Source organism: Amphiprion ocellaris, chromosome 21 (genome assembly GCF_022539595.1).
Source record: "Amphiprion ocellaris isolate individual 3 ecotype Okinawa chromosome 21, ASM2253959v1, whole genome shotgun sequence".
Classification (NCBI taxonomy): Eukaryota; Metazoa; Chordata; class Actinopteri; family Pomacentridae; genus Amphiprion; species Amphiprion ocellaris.
This window is the reverse complement of record NC_072786.1, coordinates 1,698,231-1,718,742: the sequence shown is the minus strand read 5'-3', so window position 1 is coordinate 1,718,742 and position 20,512 is coordinate 1,698,231. Positions and strand designations below refer to the sequence as shown.

General features: G+C 36.2%; 1 protein-coding gene across 4 annotated transcripts in view; it reads left to right on the top strand.

Moving 5' to 3' along the window:
- ptprr (protein tyrosine phosphatase receptor type R) overlaps positions 1-20,512 on the top strand; it is a 56,006-nt gene that overhangs the window by 15,034 nt on the left and 20,460 nt on the right. For all 4 annotated transcript variants that reach the window (XM_035944576.2, XM_035944575.2, XM_055006426.1 and 1 more), the window contains 4 exons: positions 2,028-2,314; positions 17,055-17,168; positions 17,249-17,398; positions 19,627-19,734. In XM_035944576.2, the coding sequence (XP_035800469.2) occupies positions 2,028-2,314; positions 17,055-17,168; positions 17,249-17,398; positions 19,627-19,734 (659 nt within the window). The remainder of the gene's footprint in view (positions 1-2,027; positions 2,315-17,054; positions 17,169-17,248; positions 17,399-19,626; positions 19,735-20,512) is intronic.

The window sequence follows — 20,512 nt, the reverse complement described above, 5'->3', positions numbered from 1 at the left end:
TTGGGATTAGGATCCTAGAAGGATTATAGTATAAATTCATATTTTAATTTGTAATTTTACCAGCAGTTACCAGTGTATCATCAATTATCTCTCATAAAAACATTCAAATAATAGTAAAAATAAATATATGTAAAGTAAATAACACCAGGTTTTAATTAGATGTTAGTTTGTGGTTGAATAAAACCTTAAAAACTGCCGGAAACAAGGAAATAAAAGGGACCTGTTCAGTTTGGATTACCTCTAGGGGTTGTGGAACCAGTGACTTCCTGTTTAGCGATGATCTGTGTTTTATGAACCGAACAGAGTGAAGCAGGAAGTCCGTTCTGATCTGTGTTCTTTAAATAGACGTCTGTAGCTGTGAATGTGAAGCAGCGTCTCCTTCAGTCCATTTGTTTCTTCCTCTCAGGATAAATAAAGTCTGAGGATGAATTATGCAGCGTTCAGGGTTCAGTCGGTTCAGGAGTTTCAGACTGAAGATCTTTGGTTGTTGTCAGCAGTTTGTCTTCCTTCAGTCTGTAAATCACAACTGACAGACTGTTAATGAATTAGTCGTCAATTAGTAAATGAAGCACAAACTATTTTGTTAATCATTTAATCTTTTTTTAAAGATTAAAAATCTGTCTAAATTCTGTCATTGCAGCTTCTTCAATGTGGATATTTCCTGGTTTCTTTCGTCTATGACAGTAAAGTGAAGATCTTTGGACAAAACCAGACATTTTAGGAAACTCTGTTCCACATTTTTACCATTTTTTTAGACAAAACAATTAATCCAGAAAATAATCCAAAGTAAAAATAACTTTTAGTTGTAGTCCGGACCTGACTCTTGCTGCGGTTTGTAATTCAAGACAAACCACCATTAACTCTATGTTTTTCGGCCTCATTAAAACAACATCTATCAATAATTCTCATTAGGATTTAATTGCTGATTATTCTTTTTGATTGTTTTGTCTCTAAAACGTCCACTGCTAATGTCTTTAAACCAAAAAAATACTTATTTTGTTCAACCACAAGTCAGAATCTAAATGAAAACATAATCACCAACTATTCTGATAATGAGTTAAATGGTTTAAGTCTACATTCTGTGATTCTAACTTCTTCAATGTTAATATTTTCTGGTTTATTTCCTCCTCAAGACAGTATACTGAATATCTTTGAAGAAAACAAGACATTTGAGGAAACTCTGATCCACATTTTACACCATCATCTGACATTTTTGACCAGATATCATGAGCTCTGGTTGGAGACCATTAACCACCACAGAAGTCTTTGTCTTGGTGCCCCATTGCTAGCTAAACTCCCAGAGTGCTCTCGGCTTCAACATGAACTGTAGTCTGAGTGACTCCTCCTCCGGTCTCTACAGTATTAAACAGGAAGAGGCTCCACCTTGTTGGAACAACCAGGAACTACAGCTAAACACAAAAACCTGTCGAACAAGTCTTGAAACCTCTCCACAATTACTCAAAAATCGTCCAAAAAAATGAGAAAAACCTATCTAAAACGTCTTTGAAATTCTCCGGAATGACTCAAAATTTAATATTAAATTACTCAACACTTGCTCAGAAATAGTCCAGAATAACTTGACACTTGATGGAGATTTCTCTGAATTGTCCAAAATGAGAAAAACTTGTTCAAAATGTCTTGAAACTTCTCTGAAATCACTCAAATTTTGTGTAAAATGACTTCAAACTTTACCACAAGTACTCAAAAATTGTCTGAAATGGCTAAAGAAAGTATATAATTACTCAAAATTGCCCCAAAAATTAGAAAAGCTCCTCTAAAACGTTTTGAAAGTTCTCTGGAATTGCTCAGACTTTGTCTAAATACTCAAAACATGTTCAGAAATTGTCCAAAATGAGAAAAACTTGTCCAAAACATTTTGAAACTTCTCCATAATCACTCAAATTTAGTCTAAAATGACTGGAAACTTGTCTGGGACGTCTCTGATCTGTTGTCTAACTTGAGAAACATTGTTTTTAGTCAGGATTTAAGAAACAAACTGTAAAATGTCGTCCATCTTCTCCCCTCAGAGTCGTCTAGCGGCGATCCCTTCGTTTCTCATCACTCCGGTCGCTTCCCTCCGTCGTTATACCATCGACAGGATGAAGTCGACCCTCCAGAGTCCCTCCACCTTCATCACCTTCATCACCACCACCGTCATCACCGCCACCATCAGCCTCCGGACGGTTTGACCAATCAGATGTCGGAGTCTCCGCTGGAACCTTCCGGCCACCGAAGCCTCGACCTGCTGACTCGACCTCATTACGATGTTCAGCCGGAGCACGCTGCCGTGTCGGCTCGACACCTGGTCACCGTGGTGAGTTACCTGCTCTGTGATTGGCTGAAAGACAGGAAATGGAGTTCCCCTGTCAATCAGCCAGTTGGGGGCGGGGCTACGAAGATGCCAAGAGTCTGTTGGTTTTCACACTAGTTAGCTTCTTCTGTTTATTTATGATCAACCGTAAATATGAAACACGTTGCTTCCATCATGTTTTCTGAAAAGCTAGTTGGGAAATGTAGTTTTTCATCAAAATATTGCTAGTTTTGGTTGTTTTTGAATTGTGTGATCTGGAGGAAAAAACATCAGTTAAAAGACTAAAGTTGCGGCGAGTCTTTGTCATGGTGCTTCATTACTAGCCAAAAACATTATCCTAGTCAATCCCAGTTAGTCTTAAACATGTTAGCTCTGGTTGGAGATCATTAACTTCCACAGAAGTCTTTGTCATGGTACCCGTTGCTAGCTAAACCCCCACAATGCTCTCTGCTTGCCAACATAAACTGTAGTCTGAGTGACGCCTCCTCTGGTCTCTACAGTATTTAACAGGAAGAGGCTCCCCGTGGCGGAACAACGAGGAACTACAGATAAATTCAAAACCAAAATTATTCAAAAATGTACAGAATTGCCCAAAAGTTGTCCAAAAAAAAGTGAAAAGTGTAAATAACCTTTAGCTGAGATCCAGACCCAACTCTTGCCATAGTTTGTTTTTAGTACCAGATAATTTTAACTTTAATTCAAGACTATTAAATCGATACTTTTGGTACTCTTTAGAACAAGAAGTATCAATAATTCTCATTAGCCTTTAATTGCTGTTTGCTTTTTTGGATTGTTTTCTCTCTAAAATGTCTCAAACCAAAGATTTTTACATTTTTTTGACATTTCATATACAAAATGATTGATAAGTTGACATAGTAAATGCTGAGTCGTTGATTCTGACCGACGAGGTCACTTCCTGCCTCGTGCCGATGAGGTCGGAGGTCTCGGCAAACCGACGGGCTGAACGCTGCAGTGTTGGTCTCCGAGAGCCAGAGGAGGGATGCTGCGCCAACTGTGTTGCCATGGCGATGTTAATCAGGAGTTTGTCCAGAATGGAACAAACAGAAAAAATAAGGAAATGTTCAGAGCTGCAGCTTAGAGAGCAAAGAACAGTCAGGAATCCATTTATTTACTGTTTTAAAGCAGCCGATTATTATTTACCATCAACAAACCTAAAGGAAGTCTTTAGTTGTGGTTCCGTTTGTTGTGTTTCCATCCTCAGATTGAGAACAACAGTAATGATGTGTTGTCTTAATATCCAGAACAGAAAATGATGCTGCGATATCACAGTTTTGACACTTTCAGTAGATAGAATCCTAAACTTTACGTCTCCTAAGTGTTAGAGTGTGACGATATAAAGACGATCCTGGTTCCTTCTTCTATCGTCTCTAATATTTCTGACCAACCACCTACCAACAGAACAACCTTTTTAAAGTTTTCTCTGGCCACATACCATCACATTCCTACCTCTGTGCTTCACTGTCAGGACTATATATTCACTATGACACAAAATGACCAAAAATAGACAAAAAAACAACCAGAAAAAGACACAAAATCAGTCTTAAAGTTTACCCAGAACAACCTTTTTAAAGTTTTCTCTGGTGAATTATCAGAAACCAGAACCACATCCAGAGAACTAATGCTTGTTTGTAGAACTCTAAACTGTTCACATCCCATAATACTGATGAACACAGTTGGTTATAATACTGACTGCATCATTATTGAGTCATTTTAGACATTTTTTGAATATTATTTTGAATATTCCCAGTATAAAGGTAGAACTCTGATCATTGATAAAGTTACAGCAGACGAAGAACCAGATGGTTCTTTGGGGTAATTTTGCATCTTTTAGTGGAGATTTTGTCTTTCTGTGGTATTTTCACCTATTTTTGTGGTGATTCGGGCTCTTTTTGTGCTGATTTTGGATCTATTTGTGATAGTTTGGGACTTTTTGTGGTAATTTTGCATCGTTCAGTGGACATTTTGTGTAGTTTTGTGGTATATTGACCCCCTTTTCTGCAGATTTTGTGTTTTTTTTGTGGTAATTTTGGAGCTTTTTTGGGTGATTTGGTCCCTTTTTGTGGTAAATTTTTCTGTTTTTGTGGTAATTTTCTAGCTTTTTTAGTTATTTTCTAACAGAATTCAGAGTTCAGGGATGAGAATTTTCCGCGGATCCGCGGAATTCCAAGTTTTTTTCCGCCAAAAGTATAATTTTCGTGAATCGTGTAAATCCGTTGAGAAAATTGTAGGGGGGTAGGGGTAGTCAAGCAGCCGGCCGGCCGGCGCGTCGCAAGCCGAGGCTTGTGATGGCCGCCCGCCGTGATGGCCATCCCGCCGCCGACATCTTTCGGCAATGCGCATTGTAAAATCAGATACAGCTGTGAGAACGGAAATCGGCATTGCTATCTGTAAACATCACTCGCTATTTATGTTAATGACAACATCCGCCTATTTTCGGCAGCAATTTGGCACCAGTTTCATCTGATTGTTTCCTTCCACATGTTAAATTTCGTGGATATGCAAGCACACGATATTGTTGAGTTTTGATCATTTCTGGTGCGTGGATACGTATAGATCTATGGTTGTTTTGGTTAGGGTTAGTGGATAAAGCAGCTCACAACATATTTGTGGTAAGGTACTTGATTCTTTGTGTATATTTCAGTTCTTTTAATTCATATATAAACTGTGCCATTCCTTTGAACAACAAAATAGTGGGGTATTAATATGTTGTATTAGAATTAAAATGAACAGGGTATAAATATGTTGCATTTAAATGAACAGATTCCTTGAAAGGCATGAAACTCAAAAATTGAATGTACCATAAATGATAATGATCATGCATCCCCTTGGTAGCCCACCAAATTGGGATATTATTTTTTTAAAAAACAGGTGAAATTCATTGAAGAAATTAATGGATTTTGGGTGTTGATTGCCTTATATATTCACTGTTAAAAGTCACCAGAGAATGCCATTTCTAAGTGAATTTTACAAAAATTTTCCGTGCCTTCGGCAGACATTTTCAGAGTTTTTTTCCATTTGTCATTCTCATCCCTGAGAGTTCTCAGAGAAAAAATCCATTAGAAAGTGATAAATCTGGACTCACCTCTATGGACTTCAAAGACCTGGAACTCTGGAAATCTTCACAGTTTGAAGGTAGAACTTCATTAAATATACCACAGATACATGTTTTCCTGGTTCTGAGGAGGTTTAGTTGGACTTTAATTCTTTCAGAAACAGCATCAGAGCCTGAAACTGTCTATCGACGTGGGCAGATGTTTATTTTTCGTAGAAATATCTCAGTTCTTTAATTTAACTGACTCCCACAGTCTTCTGCCAAAACACTTTGTCGCCACAGATGCATTGTGGGAGTCGAGTACAAACCTCCGGCGGAAACCAAAAGACAGATGGGATGTTGGGAGTTTACAGACGGTTTGGTCTGTTTGATCCTTCCAGTAGGATGTAGGTCAGCAGCACAACGCCTGATGAATAAAACAACCCTGAGCACGTGATTTAAAATATTAATATGGAATCTAAATGTGCGTCTAACTGTAAATAATATATTCATGATCAGGAGACCTGATGGTGGAAGAGAGTTTAAAAAAGGACCAATCCACTAAAAGTTTAAGAAGTGAAATGATGAGTTTTAACCCTGAAATGCAAAGATTTACGGCAAGAAACAACCACGAATGCTGGTTCTTTCATGGATTTATTAAAGATCTTCTGGAAATATGATGAAATGGATCAAAAATACATAAACAGTAACCTGAATTATCAATTTTGTTGATGTACAAAGTCGTGTTAATCAACTTTTCTTAGTTTCACGGCCTCTTAACTTCTCCTGAGTGATTCTGAAAACCTCCAGAAGTCTAGAACCTTCATTCCAGCCTGATGGAACCATTTCTTTACCACGTCTGATGTGCTTTTGGACTCATTGTCTAGTTGAAACATCTAACTGTGTCCAAGATCAGCCTTCTGCTGATGGTTTTAGGTTCTCCTGAAGAACATGGAGGTGATCCTCCTTCTTCATTATTCTATTTACTCTGTGTAAAGCTCCAGTTCCACAGAGCTAAGTTAGTTAAAGAGAGTTAAAGAAAGACCCACCCAAGACAGTCCTAAACCAGTCCAAAAAAGTCCTTAAAAGGTCTAAAACCAGGACCAAAATCAAAGCAGAGCCAGTCCAAAACAATGTTCAGAACCAGTCAGAATACAGCCTGAAACCAGTCCTAAAAAAGGTCCAAAAACCAGGACAAAATCAGGACCAGGACCAAAACCAAACCTAAACTACTTTATAAAAAAGTCCAAGACTGTCTGAAACCAGTCCTAAAAAGATTTAAAACTAGGACCAAAACCAAACCTAAACTGTTCCTAAAAAAAAAAGTCCAAGACCACCCAAGAAAGTCCAGAACCAGTCCAACATCCAGTCTGAAACCAGTCCAGAAGCACTTCTAGAAAGCCACAGAGCATGATACTGCCACCTCCATGCTTGGGGTAGGTTTGGTGTTCTTGGAGTTAAAAAAGGCCAAGACAGTCTGAAACCAGTCCTAAAAATGTCTAAAACCAGGACCAAAATCAAACCTAAACAAGTCCAAAAAGATGTTTAGAACCAGTCAGAATACAGTGTGAAACCAGTCCCAAAAAAATCAAAAAACAGTCCAAAATTGGGACCCAAACTAAACCTAAACTACTCCTTAAAAAAAAGTCCAATACCTGCCCAAGACAGTCTGAAACCAGTCCCCATCCAGGACCAGATCCAGAGTAAAATAAATCCTAAACCAACTTTAAATCACATCCAAAACCGAACCCTAACTCTTCCTTTCTACATCCTTAAAACTGGTAGTTAAAGTTCCCGTTTGTATACTTTTGGCCCAACAGATTTTGTCATATTTCCAGAAGAACTTTGATAGTTCTATGAAAGAACCAAAGTTCTCCAGTTCTCCTCTAAGTCAGAACCAGATAAACGTTAGATAACAGTCGAGTCATGCCGTCAGAATCTCCATCCTCCGCTGCTCTTTTCTGCTTTTATCAGTGACAAACTGCTGCGAGGCTCAACTCAACCTTATGTAACCCTTTAGTGTGTTAATTGACTTCCTGTTGGTCACATGACTTTTCCCTGCCGGCCGCTGCTGAAAACCGACGATCTGAACCTCAGATGATCTCTGGAGGAACTTTCTCTACGTTTATGAACAGAAAAATGTTTATCCAGTAGAAAATAATGATTATCTGACAAATTAAACATCATCAATGATTTAAAGTTATCAGATCGCCTACTCACACTCTGATATATCAAATTAATTCATATAAATGAAAAACTTTGGGGTGTTAATGATGAGTAAAAGCCCAAAAACATATCCGAAAGACGTGTTTTCTATTTAAAAAATCATCAAAATTAAACCATTTGTCATCCAGAAACTGCAAAAAAATAACCTTTGAAGCACCATTTTGATGTTTGTTTTTGTTATATTTCACTTTATTCTTATTGTGTCATTTAAAAAATAAGCAATACTTTATATATATTACAGCCAGTCGTATTTTCATAGTACTTTATATAATTTTTGTAAGGTTTTAGTTCATAATATGTAAATTAAATATGAAAAATCACACCATGAACTTTTCAATCTGGACATTATGTCCGATCTCGACCTGTTTTTATGTAAATTAACATTATTTTTCTGTGATTTTTACAAGTTTTTGTCTCTAATTAAAACAAAACAGAAATATTTCTAAAATAACAGCAAAAAAAGAAATCTACATATTTTTTCTTTTTAAAAAACAAAAAATATCTGTAATAAAATGATTTTTTTGTTGATTTTAACGCAAATTAACATTATTTTCTATGATTTTTTACATTGTTTTTACCTGTAATTTAACAAAGCCAGAAATATCTATAAAATAAAAGCAAAAAATAAATATATATGTTTTTTTTCTTTTCAAAAACAAAAATATCTGTAAAAAAAAATGATTTTTTGCTCATCATAACACAGTAAATCTAGTGTAATTCCACCATCACTTTTGACTTGTTTTTATGTAAATTATCATTTATTTTCTTCTGATTTTTCCAGATTTTTATCTGTAATTTAACAAAAACTCAGAATTATCTCTAAAATAACAGCAAAAAAAATTTGTGTAGTTTTTTTTTCTTTTAAAAAACAAAGACATCTGTAAAAATGTGTAAACATATACAGTTTTGTTTTTCTTTTTATGTTAATATGTAAATTATTATTTTTTAACAAAACAGGAAAAATCTGAGTAGTAAATTATTGATTAAAAATAAACAGACTTTCATTCGTTTTAGGTGTAAATAATCTTTTATGCACATTTAACCATATTGATGAGTTTATTTTGACGTTTTTAATGCTTTTTTAAATAAATATTGGTAAAAACATTGATTTAAACAAGCTTTAAGGTTCTTCCGTCTTCTGGAATAAAGAATGTTCTTCGTTTTGCAGATATTAGAACCTGCAGAACCCAGCAGGTTCCACATCTCTGATAAATAATTCATGTTTTTTTCTGTTTCTGAACTTTGACTTCAAACCCACAGAGAGAAATGATTCATCCTGTTAACGGCAGCTTCTGTCTGCTAGTGGGGGAAGATTTGTTGCTGTTTTCTGCACTTTGGTGTAAAAAAATAATGTGCATTTTTAACTCTCAGATTCATAGCTGGTGAGTTTAAGGATGTGGGACAAAATAAGTCGATATAAGACGAAATAATTTGGACTTTTAACAGCGTCAAATTGTCAAAAATGGCAGCGGCTAACGACTGTGTTCATTGTTTATTATTCAGTTTGATTAATCGATCAGTTGTTTGGTCGTAAAATGCCAGAAAATGGTGAAAATTTAGTGTTTTTCAAGCCAAAGATGTGCAAAAATATTTAGTTTATAATTAGAGAAGAGGAAATAAACCATAAACTATTCATATATAAGGTAAATTTTTTTAAAATGTTATTAATGACCCCAAAACTGTCCTAAATGTGACAAAAATGTGTAAAATAGCAACAGATTTCTCCAAAATTCTTCATTTTTCCTTTAAATATCAAAATTAATTAACAACCAGGTATTAATCCACAATATATTTTCTGACATGCACGACTTCGGTTAACTTATTAACATCAGTAATCATCATTATTGTCCATATTTTGTCCACTTATGACCTAAAATGTGAAAATTTTCTGGTTTATTTTCTCCTTTGTGACAGTAAAATGAACATTTTAGCACAAAACAATCGGTTAAAATTTCAGTGCAGATAAAATAGCATCAAACCTTCCTCCACTAACAAATGACTCATACTTTGTCCCAAAATGTCAAAAACTTCTTGAAAATTCATCCTAAATTACAAAAACTCATCTAAAAGATCTAAAAATTTCTCCCAAATGATGGTAATGTTTATTATGACCCCCAAATTGTTCTAAATTACAAAATGTATTTAAAATTACAACAAAGTTCTCCAAAATTATTACACTTATTCCCTAAATAACAAGCTAGCTTCTCCCATCTGTTTTCAGTCTCTGTGCTAAGCTATGCTAGGCTAGGCTAACTGTACAATCTTTTCATTTAAAACTGTAATCTGCCAAAAAAAGTGGAACTAAATGTTAAATTCCTGCAATTATTTTACCATACAGGTGCTAATCGATTAAATTTTACTCTTCCAGACAACTTGATGCTTTCTTTCTTTTCTGTGAAGCCAGAAAATCTCACAACAAATGAGGGTTTGTGTCAAAACTTAGCAGTGATTAGTGTTTTCTGACTAATCTGGGTTTTAGTTTCACTTTAGGAGAAGCAACAGCTGAAAGAAACATGAAATTAATCAATCTGACTGATAAATGTTCACCCAGGTGGGAGAAAAGGCACATTTTTAAATAATAAATCACTAAATACCAAATGATTTTCAGGGTTAAAGATGTTTTTTATGGTTTAATAGAGCTACAGAATGCAGTTTTTTATTCCTAAATCCTGTGTGATATTCCCAGAGTTGAGAATAGAAGCTCTGATGTCGTGTTTCTGGACCGTTTTTCTCAAACGAAGCGACCGAAGCGTGAATAATCTGAACTCATTCAGCTGTTTGATGCACGTGACGCTCACGTTTCCACCGCCAGCAGAAAAGAAAAAAAAGGCTCGTTTCTACGATATCAGACAGAAATGTAGATGGTTCAGAGAATCGGAGAATAAAGGAGGAAAGAAAAAGCATAAAATACGGATATTTAGGTCCATATATGTAGTGATTTAAGAGTTTATTTTACAAATTATTATCTGTAGTTTAACAAAACAGTAAAAAAAAAAAACATTTTTCTTTCAAATCTAAAAAAATCTGCAAAAAAAATTCCTATATTTAGAGGATTATTTTCGGGTGAAATATTCCAAAAGAGAAGAATAATATTTGTAGAAAATACAGTTATCAATATGTACTGTAAACCAATATAAATAAATTAGCTGTAATTTAATTAAACCACTAAAATCTCTTTTTCTTTCAAATAAACAGATGCGTTTGTGGATTTTAACAGTAAAATAGTGTGATGTTACTGTCAAGCCTTGCAAAGGAACAAATAAAAATACAAATCCAGAATAAAAGTACAAATATTTATATTTAATGTGGATGTTTTTTCAGTTTTGACATTGTTGTTACAATTAATATATAAATTATTTGTTTTTTCTGTGACTTACCAGCTGTAATGTGGAAAAGAATCTGTAAAGAAAAACTGGTTGAAATTTGCAGTTCTATTTTCCTACATTCCTAAAAACTGTATTTATTTATTTTAATATTCTAGTAGATACAGCAGAAAATACTTCATTTTAAAGAGTCGAACACTGAAATATTCAATTTCCAACAGCATTTAACATTTTACAGGTGAAGTTTTGAAGCCTGGAAGCAGCTTTGATTCATTCAGTTGACTAATTGTTGCAGCTCTAATTAATTTTTAAGCCTTTTTTCGATCAGTTACTAGTAAAATATTTATTTTACTGTCAAGAAAAACAACAATTTACATTTTACGGGTGATTATTTTGAAGCAAATGTTTGACAATTCAGTGAATTTTCAGTCGAACAACTGATTAATTAATCGAGTAATTATTGCAGCTTTAATTGATTTTTGAGCGTTATTTTGTTTGTTTTTAAGCTTTTTCTTTAATAACTGGTTGTTTGGGAAAATAATAGCAATGAAGAAACTTAATTACTGTCAGGAAAAACAAGAATTTACATTTTTCAGATGATTATTTTGAACCTGGAAACAGCGAATGATTTTCTGTCGATCGACTAATCAATTATTCAACTAATTATTGCAGCTTTAATTGATTTTTAAGCTTGATTTTGTTTGTTTTTTCAGCTTTTTCTTCAATAACTGGTTGTTTAGTGAAATAATCAAAGTAAATAAACACAGTAATTGAACGGTTAACAGTAAAATATTTCATTTACTGTCAGAAAAAAATTGTTTTCCTGCCGATCAACTAATCAATCCACTAGTTATTGTAGCTTTAATTGATGTATTTTGTTTGTCAGTTTTTGACCAGTTTTCTCTATTTTTTCTCATCGCTCATTCCCCCTTTGTTTTGTTTTTATTGATTATCTCCCCCCTCCTCTCACCCCTCCCCGTCTTCACCTCTCCGATGCGTCTGATTGGCCCAAATTAGACCCCCCGCCCCCTCCTGACCTGAGGGCTAATTAGTGGTTATTAGTGTGCGTTTTGTGTGTGTTTTGTGTGTGCGTCGGACATAAATAGCAGCTGATCCCGACAGGAAGCGCGGCAAGATAATGGCATTACCTGGCCTACGGCCAATCAGGCGGCAGGTCGGGCTCTAAGCCAATCAGAGATCAGAGAGTTAGCAGTTCAGGAAGTGGGGCTCCGAGCGTCGGTTTATTCCTCCGGAGGATCAACAATGTTTGGATGTTCACTTGGTGAGGTTGTTTAAACGTTGCTGTTGGGTTGTTTAAAGGTTTTGTCACTTTATTCTGTTTTATTATTCACTTTCTAGACTGTAGTTTCTCTTGTTGTTGTTTGTTTGTTTGGTTTTTATCTCCTAAACCTGATCAGTTTGCTTGCTGCTGTTTGCTTTTCTGACTCGTTATCGGCTTAAACTAATTAAAGCTGCACCAGTTTATTGAGTCGGATGACAAAATTAATTAGAAACGAGTCAATTTGAGTCGTTTTTAGGCAGAAATGGAGAAAAATCTTGTGGTTTCATTGTCAGAATTTCTGCATCTGTGTCAGTAAAGTGGATTTTTTGGATTATTTTTGTTTCTGGGCTGATTTGAAACATTTTGGTCATTGATTAACACTTTGAGACCCTTTTTAAGCACAATTTAGTGGTTTTAGTGTCAGTATTTTTTTTTGGTTTAGTTTTAATGTTTGCTTTTTTTTCTGACTCTGTTGTCTTATTGTCCACTTGTATGATTAAAAATAATTCAGATTTGTGATGAGCAGGTAAATTTAGTGCTTCATTGGGAGAAATGTCTGTTTTTCTTGGAAGTAAACTGAATATTTTGCAGTTTGTTTAAATGTTTCTGGGCTGATTTTTGCTTTTTACAGCTATTGTGATGATTGCTAAACAGTTTGAGGTGTTTTTTAAGCACAAAAGACTAAAAATCTAGAAGTTTATTGTGAGAATTTTTGGATTCTTGTCAGTTTTTAGCTTGTTTATAAGCGTCTTCCTGTTTGTTTTTGCTTCAGTTTCCTCGTTTTCAGTTTTATTGATTATTGCTAATATGGCTAACATTAGCATTAGTCATGACAATAGGATAATCCTTAATATTAGCAGGCTGTGTGGCTAACATTAGCATTAGCCACAATAGAAAACTCCTTACTATTAGCATGCTGTGTGGGTAATGTGACTAACACGAGCATTAGCCACAATAGGAAATCCTTAGTGTTAGCACCTTGTGTAGCTAATATGGCTAACATTTGAATCAGTCACGACAATAGGAAACCCTTAGTGTTAGCACACTGTGTGGCTAATGTAGGTAACATTAGCATTAGCTATAACAACAGGAAAGTCTTTACTATTAGCACACTGTGTGGCTAATGTAGGTAAAATTAGTATTAGTCACGAAAATAGGAAAATACTTAGTGTTAGCATGCTGTATGGCTAACATTAACATTAGCCACAACAATAGGAAACTTCGTAGTGTTAGCATGCTGTGTGGCTAACGTGTCTAACATTAGCATTAGTCACAACAATAGGAGACTCCTTACTATTAGCATGCTGTGTGGCTAATGTGACTAACACTAGCATTAGCCACAACAATAGGAAATCCTTAGTGTTAGCATGCTGTGTGGCTAATATGGCTAACATTAGCATTAATCATCACAATAGGATAATCCTTAATATTAGCAAGCTGTGTGGCTAACACTAGCATTAGCCACAACAATAGGAAATCCTTAGTGTTAGCACATTGTGTAGCTAATATGGCTAACATAACATTAGAATTAGTCACGACAATAGGAAAACCTTAGTGTTAGCACACTGTGTGGCTAATATGGCTAACATTAGCATTACTCACGACAATAGGATAATTCTTAGTAGTAGCAAACTGTGTAGCTAACATTAGCATTAGCCACAAGAATAGGAGACTCCTTACTATTAGCATGCAGTGTGGCTAACATTGGCATTAGCCACAACAACATAAGAAATCCTCAGTATTAGCATTTTGTGTGGCTAGTGTGGCTAACATTAGCATTAGCATTATTAGTGGTGTAGTGAGAATAAATGTGGATTTCTTGGGCTTTTATGTCAGTAAAGTAAATATTTTTCGCTTTTTCGATGTCACTGCTTTGACCGTTTTAAATATTTTTGATTATTTATGAAAAGTTTGAGGGAAAATGTCAGAAAATATTCACGTTTCAGCTTCAGAATTTCCTGTTTTTCTTGGCCATTTTTGTCATTAAACTGAACATTTCTTTGAGCCGGTGAAACGTTTGGACGCCTCTGTGCTGCTTTTTGAAGCAGTTTTGATTATTTATTAACAGTTTTACTCGTTTTGTGAAGCATGAATGGCAGAAAATTTAGCGGTTTAGTGACAATAAATGTGGATTTCTTGGTCTTTTATGTTCGTAAATATTTTTTATTTTTTAAGTGTCGCTGCTTTGACTGTTTTAAGTAGTTTTGATTATTTATAAATAGTTTGAGTGTTTCAGCTCCTTAAATGTGAGAATTTTTTGAGTTTTTTGACGTTTTATCGCCCAGACGTCGGTTTATGTTTGATTATTTTTGGGTATTTTTTGTACTTTAAGCGGCGTTTCTTTATTATGTCTGTTTGGAGACAGGAAGAAACATCGGTTGGTTTAAAGAGAACAAAGTGAAACCAGAAGCAGACGGGTAATAACATCAGCCGAGTGTCTGGCGGCCGTTTGTATCCGGATATTGAATTAAAGTGGCAGCAGGAACATGTTGTTTCTGAAACACCGACGAGGTTTAAAGCCACAGGAGGTGTGAGGCTGATGGACAGGACGCAGCAGAGGTCAGAATTCATGTTTGTGGTTTGTTTTATTTGACAATCTGCTAGTTTTTAGTCTCACTGCAATAAAAATTACAATAATTCAGTCTGTTTTTAGCTTAGCTTAGCACAAACAATGCAAACAAAGGGAAACTGCTAGCATAGCTCCATCAGAGACATCCTTGTGTCACTGACTACACGTTTTTTTTGTTGCTTTGGTTAAATTTGGTTTAATTTTAAACTTTGCGTGCTGATGAACATTTTAGGTTTGCCTCCTGCTTTTCTCCTGAAATTGTCTGATTTCACTGCTAAACTGAAAAAATTGTCAGATTTTCAACTTTCCAACGGTCCTTGAACTACTCATCCATGACAAAGCGTTCAGTTGTGATATTTAAACAATTTAATTAATTTATTCTTCATGTCTCAATTAAAGAATAGCCAGAAGTTGCCAATAGGAAACTCCTTACTGTTAATATGGTGTGTGTCTAACGTTAGCATTAGTCACGACAATAGGAAAATCCCTAGTGTTATCATACTCTGTGGCTAATGTGGCTAATGTGGCTAACAGTAGCATTAGTCACAATAATAAGGAAATCCTTTGTGTTAGCACACATTAGAATTAGCCACACCTATAGGAAACTTCTTACTATTAGCATGCTGTGTGGCTAACTTTAGCAATAGTCACAACAGGAAATTTCTTAGTGTTAGCAGGCTGTGTGGGAAATATGGCTAGCACTGGCATTAGCCACAAAAGCAAAAGAAATTGTCAGTGTTAGCACATCATTTCTCAGAGGCTAGAGTTCAGAATAGACAAAAGAGGCGAGACAACTTGCAGCGAGAGGCTAGTACCAGTTGCAGCACCGCCAAGGCTGTTTTTTCATTAACAGTATCTTCATTAAGGTATTTTTCTGATAGATTTGAGTACAAAGCAGCAAAGATGAAGCTGTTGTGGGTTGTTTAGCATTAGCCACAACAGTACTAAAATCCTTAGTGTCAGGATGCTGTGTTCCTAATGTGGCTAACATTATAATTAGCCACATCAATAGGAAGATCCTTAGTATGAGCATGTTGTGTAGCTAACATTAGCATTAGCCAGAACAATAGGAAACTCCTTACTATTAGCATGCTGTGTGGCTAACATTGGCATTAGCCATAACAATAGAAAACTCCTTACTATTAGCATGCTGTGTGGCTAAGGTGGCTAACATTAGCATTAGTCATGACAATAGGAAATTCCTTAGTGTTAGCATGCCGTGTGGCTAATCTGGCTAACATTAGCATAAGCCATACCAATATGAACCTCCTTAGTGTTAGCATGCAGTGTGGCTAATATGGCTAACATTAGCCACACCAAAATGAAACTCCTTACTGTTAGCATGCAGTGTGATTAATGTGGCTAACATTGGCATTAGCCACAACAATAGGAAAATCCTTAGTTTTAGCATGATGTTTGACTAAAGTGGTTAATATTAGCAATAACAGGAAAACCTTACTGTCGGTGCGTTGTGTGGTTTATGTGGCAAAAGCAAAAGAAATCCACAGTGTTAGCATGATGTGTGGCTGAAGTGGCTAACATTAGCATTAGCCACAACAATAGGAAAATCCTTAGTGTTAGCATGCTCTGTGGCTAATCTGGCTAACATTAGCATTAGCCACTCCAATATGAAACTCCTTAGTGTTAGCATGCAGTGTGGCTAATGTGGCGAACATTAGCATTAGCCACAACAATAGGAAAATATTCAGTGTTAGCATGCTGTTTGACTAATGTGGCTAATATTAGCATTAGCCACATCAATAATAAAATCCTTACTGTTAGCATGCTATGTGGCAAACATTTGTATTAGCCACAACAATAGGAAAATCCCTAGTGTTAATGCTAAAGTTAGCATATTAGCCACACAGCTAATGTGGCTAACAATCACGGATGCAGAGAGAGTTTTCTTCCTGAATTTAAAGTGACAGACACTGAAACAGTGCCTTTATAGCAGGAAATCAACCATCTTTATGATGTTTTGAGCTGAAAAATTTAGACTTGATCTGAGCTTGATCTGATCACTGTACCTCCTGTGTGTTTCATTGATTATTTTCAGTCAAAATTAGCTCAAACTTTGACTCAAAACTTGTCCAAAATAATTAAAAACGAGTTTAATATTAGTCAAAAACTGACAGAAACTTTCCAAAATGAGCAGAATATGAACTTTGTGGACTTTAAACTGGAACAGATAGTTCCTCTGTGTATTTTTGTTATTATTGTTCTTTATCATCTCTTTATTGATCCTTGGAGGTTTGTCTTCACTCCCTCTCTTCTTCTCCTCCTCCTCTCAGTACCTGGCTGTTGACGTCCGGAGGCTGAACGTCAGTCTTCTTCGGTGGTTTCGGGAAGGTGTGGCGGCGGCGCTCGGCGTCCCGGCGGGTCACGTCCACATCAACCAGCTCAACGTGAGTCGCTTTAACGTTTCCTCCACGTTTAATGCCGTTAACTCGCTGACCGACTCCCTCCTCTTCCTCCCTCTGAGCAGGAGAAGAAGAATAGCATCGAGCTGTTCGTGTCCTCTGATAGGCTGGGAGCGTCGGAGCCCCGTCCCGCCGAGGAGGTCATCCAATCGCTGAATGTCCGGGTGCTGCATCGCCACCTGGGACACTTCGGCATCACCGAGGTCTCCACGGAGGTGAGCGTCCGGCGGTGCTATGGGATGCTGCCGCTCGGTTGCTGCAGTTGCAGCCTCACTGGTTGCCGTGGCGACGGGCAACCTGGATGGATGGGGATCGTTACAGAGCAGAGTGCTGCTGCTGAAAGTTTAATAGGACAATTAAAGTGGCATCGATCAGCCAAGGAAGACAGTCAGATTAATATTATCACTGCTGTAATAATGTTCCAGAACCAGACTGTAAGTAGAGCAGAGCCTGGTTGTTATTTACACACATGGACAAAACTGTTGGTACCCCTCAGTTAATGAAAGGAAAACCCACAATGGTCACACAAATAATTTGAATCTGACAAAAGTAATAATAAATAAAAAATTCTATGAAAATTAACCAATGTGTCACAGGTTGGGGGATCTGAACTCAGTAACAGGCAAGATATGTCAAGTTGCAAAGACTCCTTTATTAACAGTAAAGCAGAGCTGAACGCAGCTGTCTCCAATAAGCTCTGATTACCTCCAGTCAGGTGTGCAGCACTGAGGGGCGAGACCAAGACTGAGGAGGAGAGAGGCAGGTAGAACTGAGGGAGAGGAGGTGAAGAGAGGAAAAGAGAAAGAGAAGCAAGGAGAAAAGGAGGTAGAGAGGGAGGAAAGAAGAAGAAAGGAAGGGAGGCCAGGCAGGAACTGTGACACAATGAAAATCAGACATTGCTTTTGAACCGTGGTTCAACAGAATTATTTAAAAAAATAAACTCATGAAACAGACCTGGACAAAAATGATGGTCCCCCTAGAAAAGACTGAAAATAATGTGACCATAGGGACATGTTCAATCAAGGTGTGTCCTCTAATTAGCATCACAGGTGTCTACAAACTTGTAATCAGTCAGTCAGCCTATTTATAGGGTTACAGTAGTCACTGTGCTGTTTGGTGACATGGTGTGTACCACACTAAACATGGACCAGAGGAAGCCAAGGAGAGAGTTGTCTCAGGAGATTAGAAAGAAAATTATAGACCAGCATGTTAAAGGTAAAGGCTAGAAGACCATCTCCAAGCAGCTTGATGTTCCTGTGACTACAGTTGCACATATTATTCAGAAATTTAAGATCCATGGGACTGTAGCCACCCTCCCTGGACGTGGCCTCAGGAGGAAAACTGATGACAAATGGAAGAGATGGATAATAGGAATGGAAACAAAAGAGCCCAGAACAATCTCTAAAGACATTAAAGGTGAACTCCAAGGTCAAGCTACATCAGTGTCAGATCACACCATCCATCGTTGTTTGATCCAAAGTGGACTTCATGGGAGACGACCAAGGAGGACATCATTGTTGAAAACAAATCATAAAAAAGCCAGACTGGAATTTACCAAACTGCATGTTGACAAGCCACAAAGCTTCTGGGAGAATGTCCTATGGTCAGACGAGACAAAACTGGAACTTTCTGGCACATCAGCTCGATGTTCACAGATGCAGAAATGAAGCATATGAAGAAAAGAACACTGTCCCTACTGTGGAACATGGAGGAGGTTCTGTTATGTTCTGGGGCTGCTTTGCTGCATCTGGTACAGGGTGTCTGGAATCTGTGCAGGTACAATGAAATCTCATGACTATCAAGGTATTCTAGAGAGAAATGTGCTGCCCAGTGTCAGAAAGCTTGGTCTCAGTCGCAGGTCATGGGTCTTGCAACAGGATAATGAGCCAAAACACACAACTAAAAACAGCCAAGAATGGCTAAGAGGAAAACATTGGACTATTCTGAAGTGGCCTCTATGAGCCCTGATCTAAATCCTATTGAACATCTGTGGAAGGAGCTGAAACATGGCGTCTGGAGAAGGAACCTTCAAACCTGAGACAACTGGAGCAGTCTGCTGATGAGGAGTGGACCAGAATACCTGCTGAGAGGTGCAGAAGTCTCACTGACAGTTACACAAATGGTTGGATTGCAGTGATTGCCTCAAAAGGTAGTGCAACAAAATATTAAGTTCAGGGTACCATCATTTTTGTCCAGGCCTGTTTCATGAGTTTATTTTTTAAAATAATTCTGTTGAACCACAGTTCAAAAGCAATGTCTGATTTTCATTGGTTAATTTTCATAGAATTTTTATTTATTATTACTTTTGTCAGATTGAAATTATTTCTGTGACCATTGTGGGTTTTTCCTTCATTAACTGAGGGGGACCAACAATTTTGTCCGCATGTGTGTCTGACTGTTATTATAACAACATGATTTTCTAATTTCCTGTATTTTCCTTCAGAAAAACGTCCTCCAGGGGCAGCAGTGGGATCATGTCTGGAGCAGAGAAGGTTTCTATGCTGTCGTCCTTTTCTTCACCGTCTTCATTATCGTCATCACCTGCTTGATGGTAAAACACAGAATCATACCTGGACTGATAATATAATATAATATAATATAATATAATATAATATAATATAATATAATATAATATAATATAATATAATATAATATAATATAATATAAACTACTTGCGTGGATGAAGCATTATTGTGTTTTTATATAATTCTCTGAAGACCAGCAGTTTAAAAAGGTGATCAGGTAAGAAAAGAGAAGCACAGAAAACAGTCAGCCAAAAACAGAAAATAAAGAAGATAAACAAATTAATTCATTTGAAATAATAATAATAAAGAAAGAAACTTGAAGAAAGCTGAATTGTTTTGGATTATTATTTGGTCGTTTTCAGGTAGTAACTGTAAATAGAGCATTAAAGGTCGGGAGGAACAAGAATCAAACTCAAAACTTCCTTTAAACAAATACAACAAATAAATAAAATAAATAATTCAAAATAAAACTGAAAAAATATAAAAATATTAAGAGATGACAGTCAATCAGTAACTCCTACCCCTTAAATAAATGAAAGAAAGAAAAAAATTACTAGAAATGAATAATAAAATAAAAATAGTAAATAATAGACAAAACAAAATTTAAAAAAATGCTATCGAAAGAGGTATAAAAACTAAAATAACCACTACTAATAACTGAATCTATGATAATATAATGTAGTATAATAAAAACATACAACACTGAGAAACAAAAATGAATAATGAATGATTTATTATTTAAATAATGGTTGAAAAAGTTAAATAAATCTCTGTATTTCTGTATTTTAGTTTTTCTCTCATCTG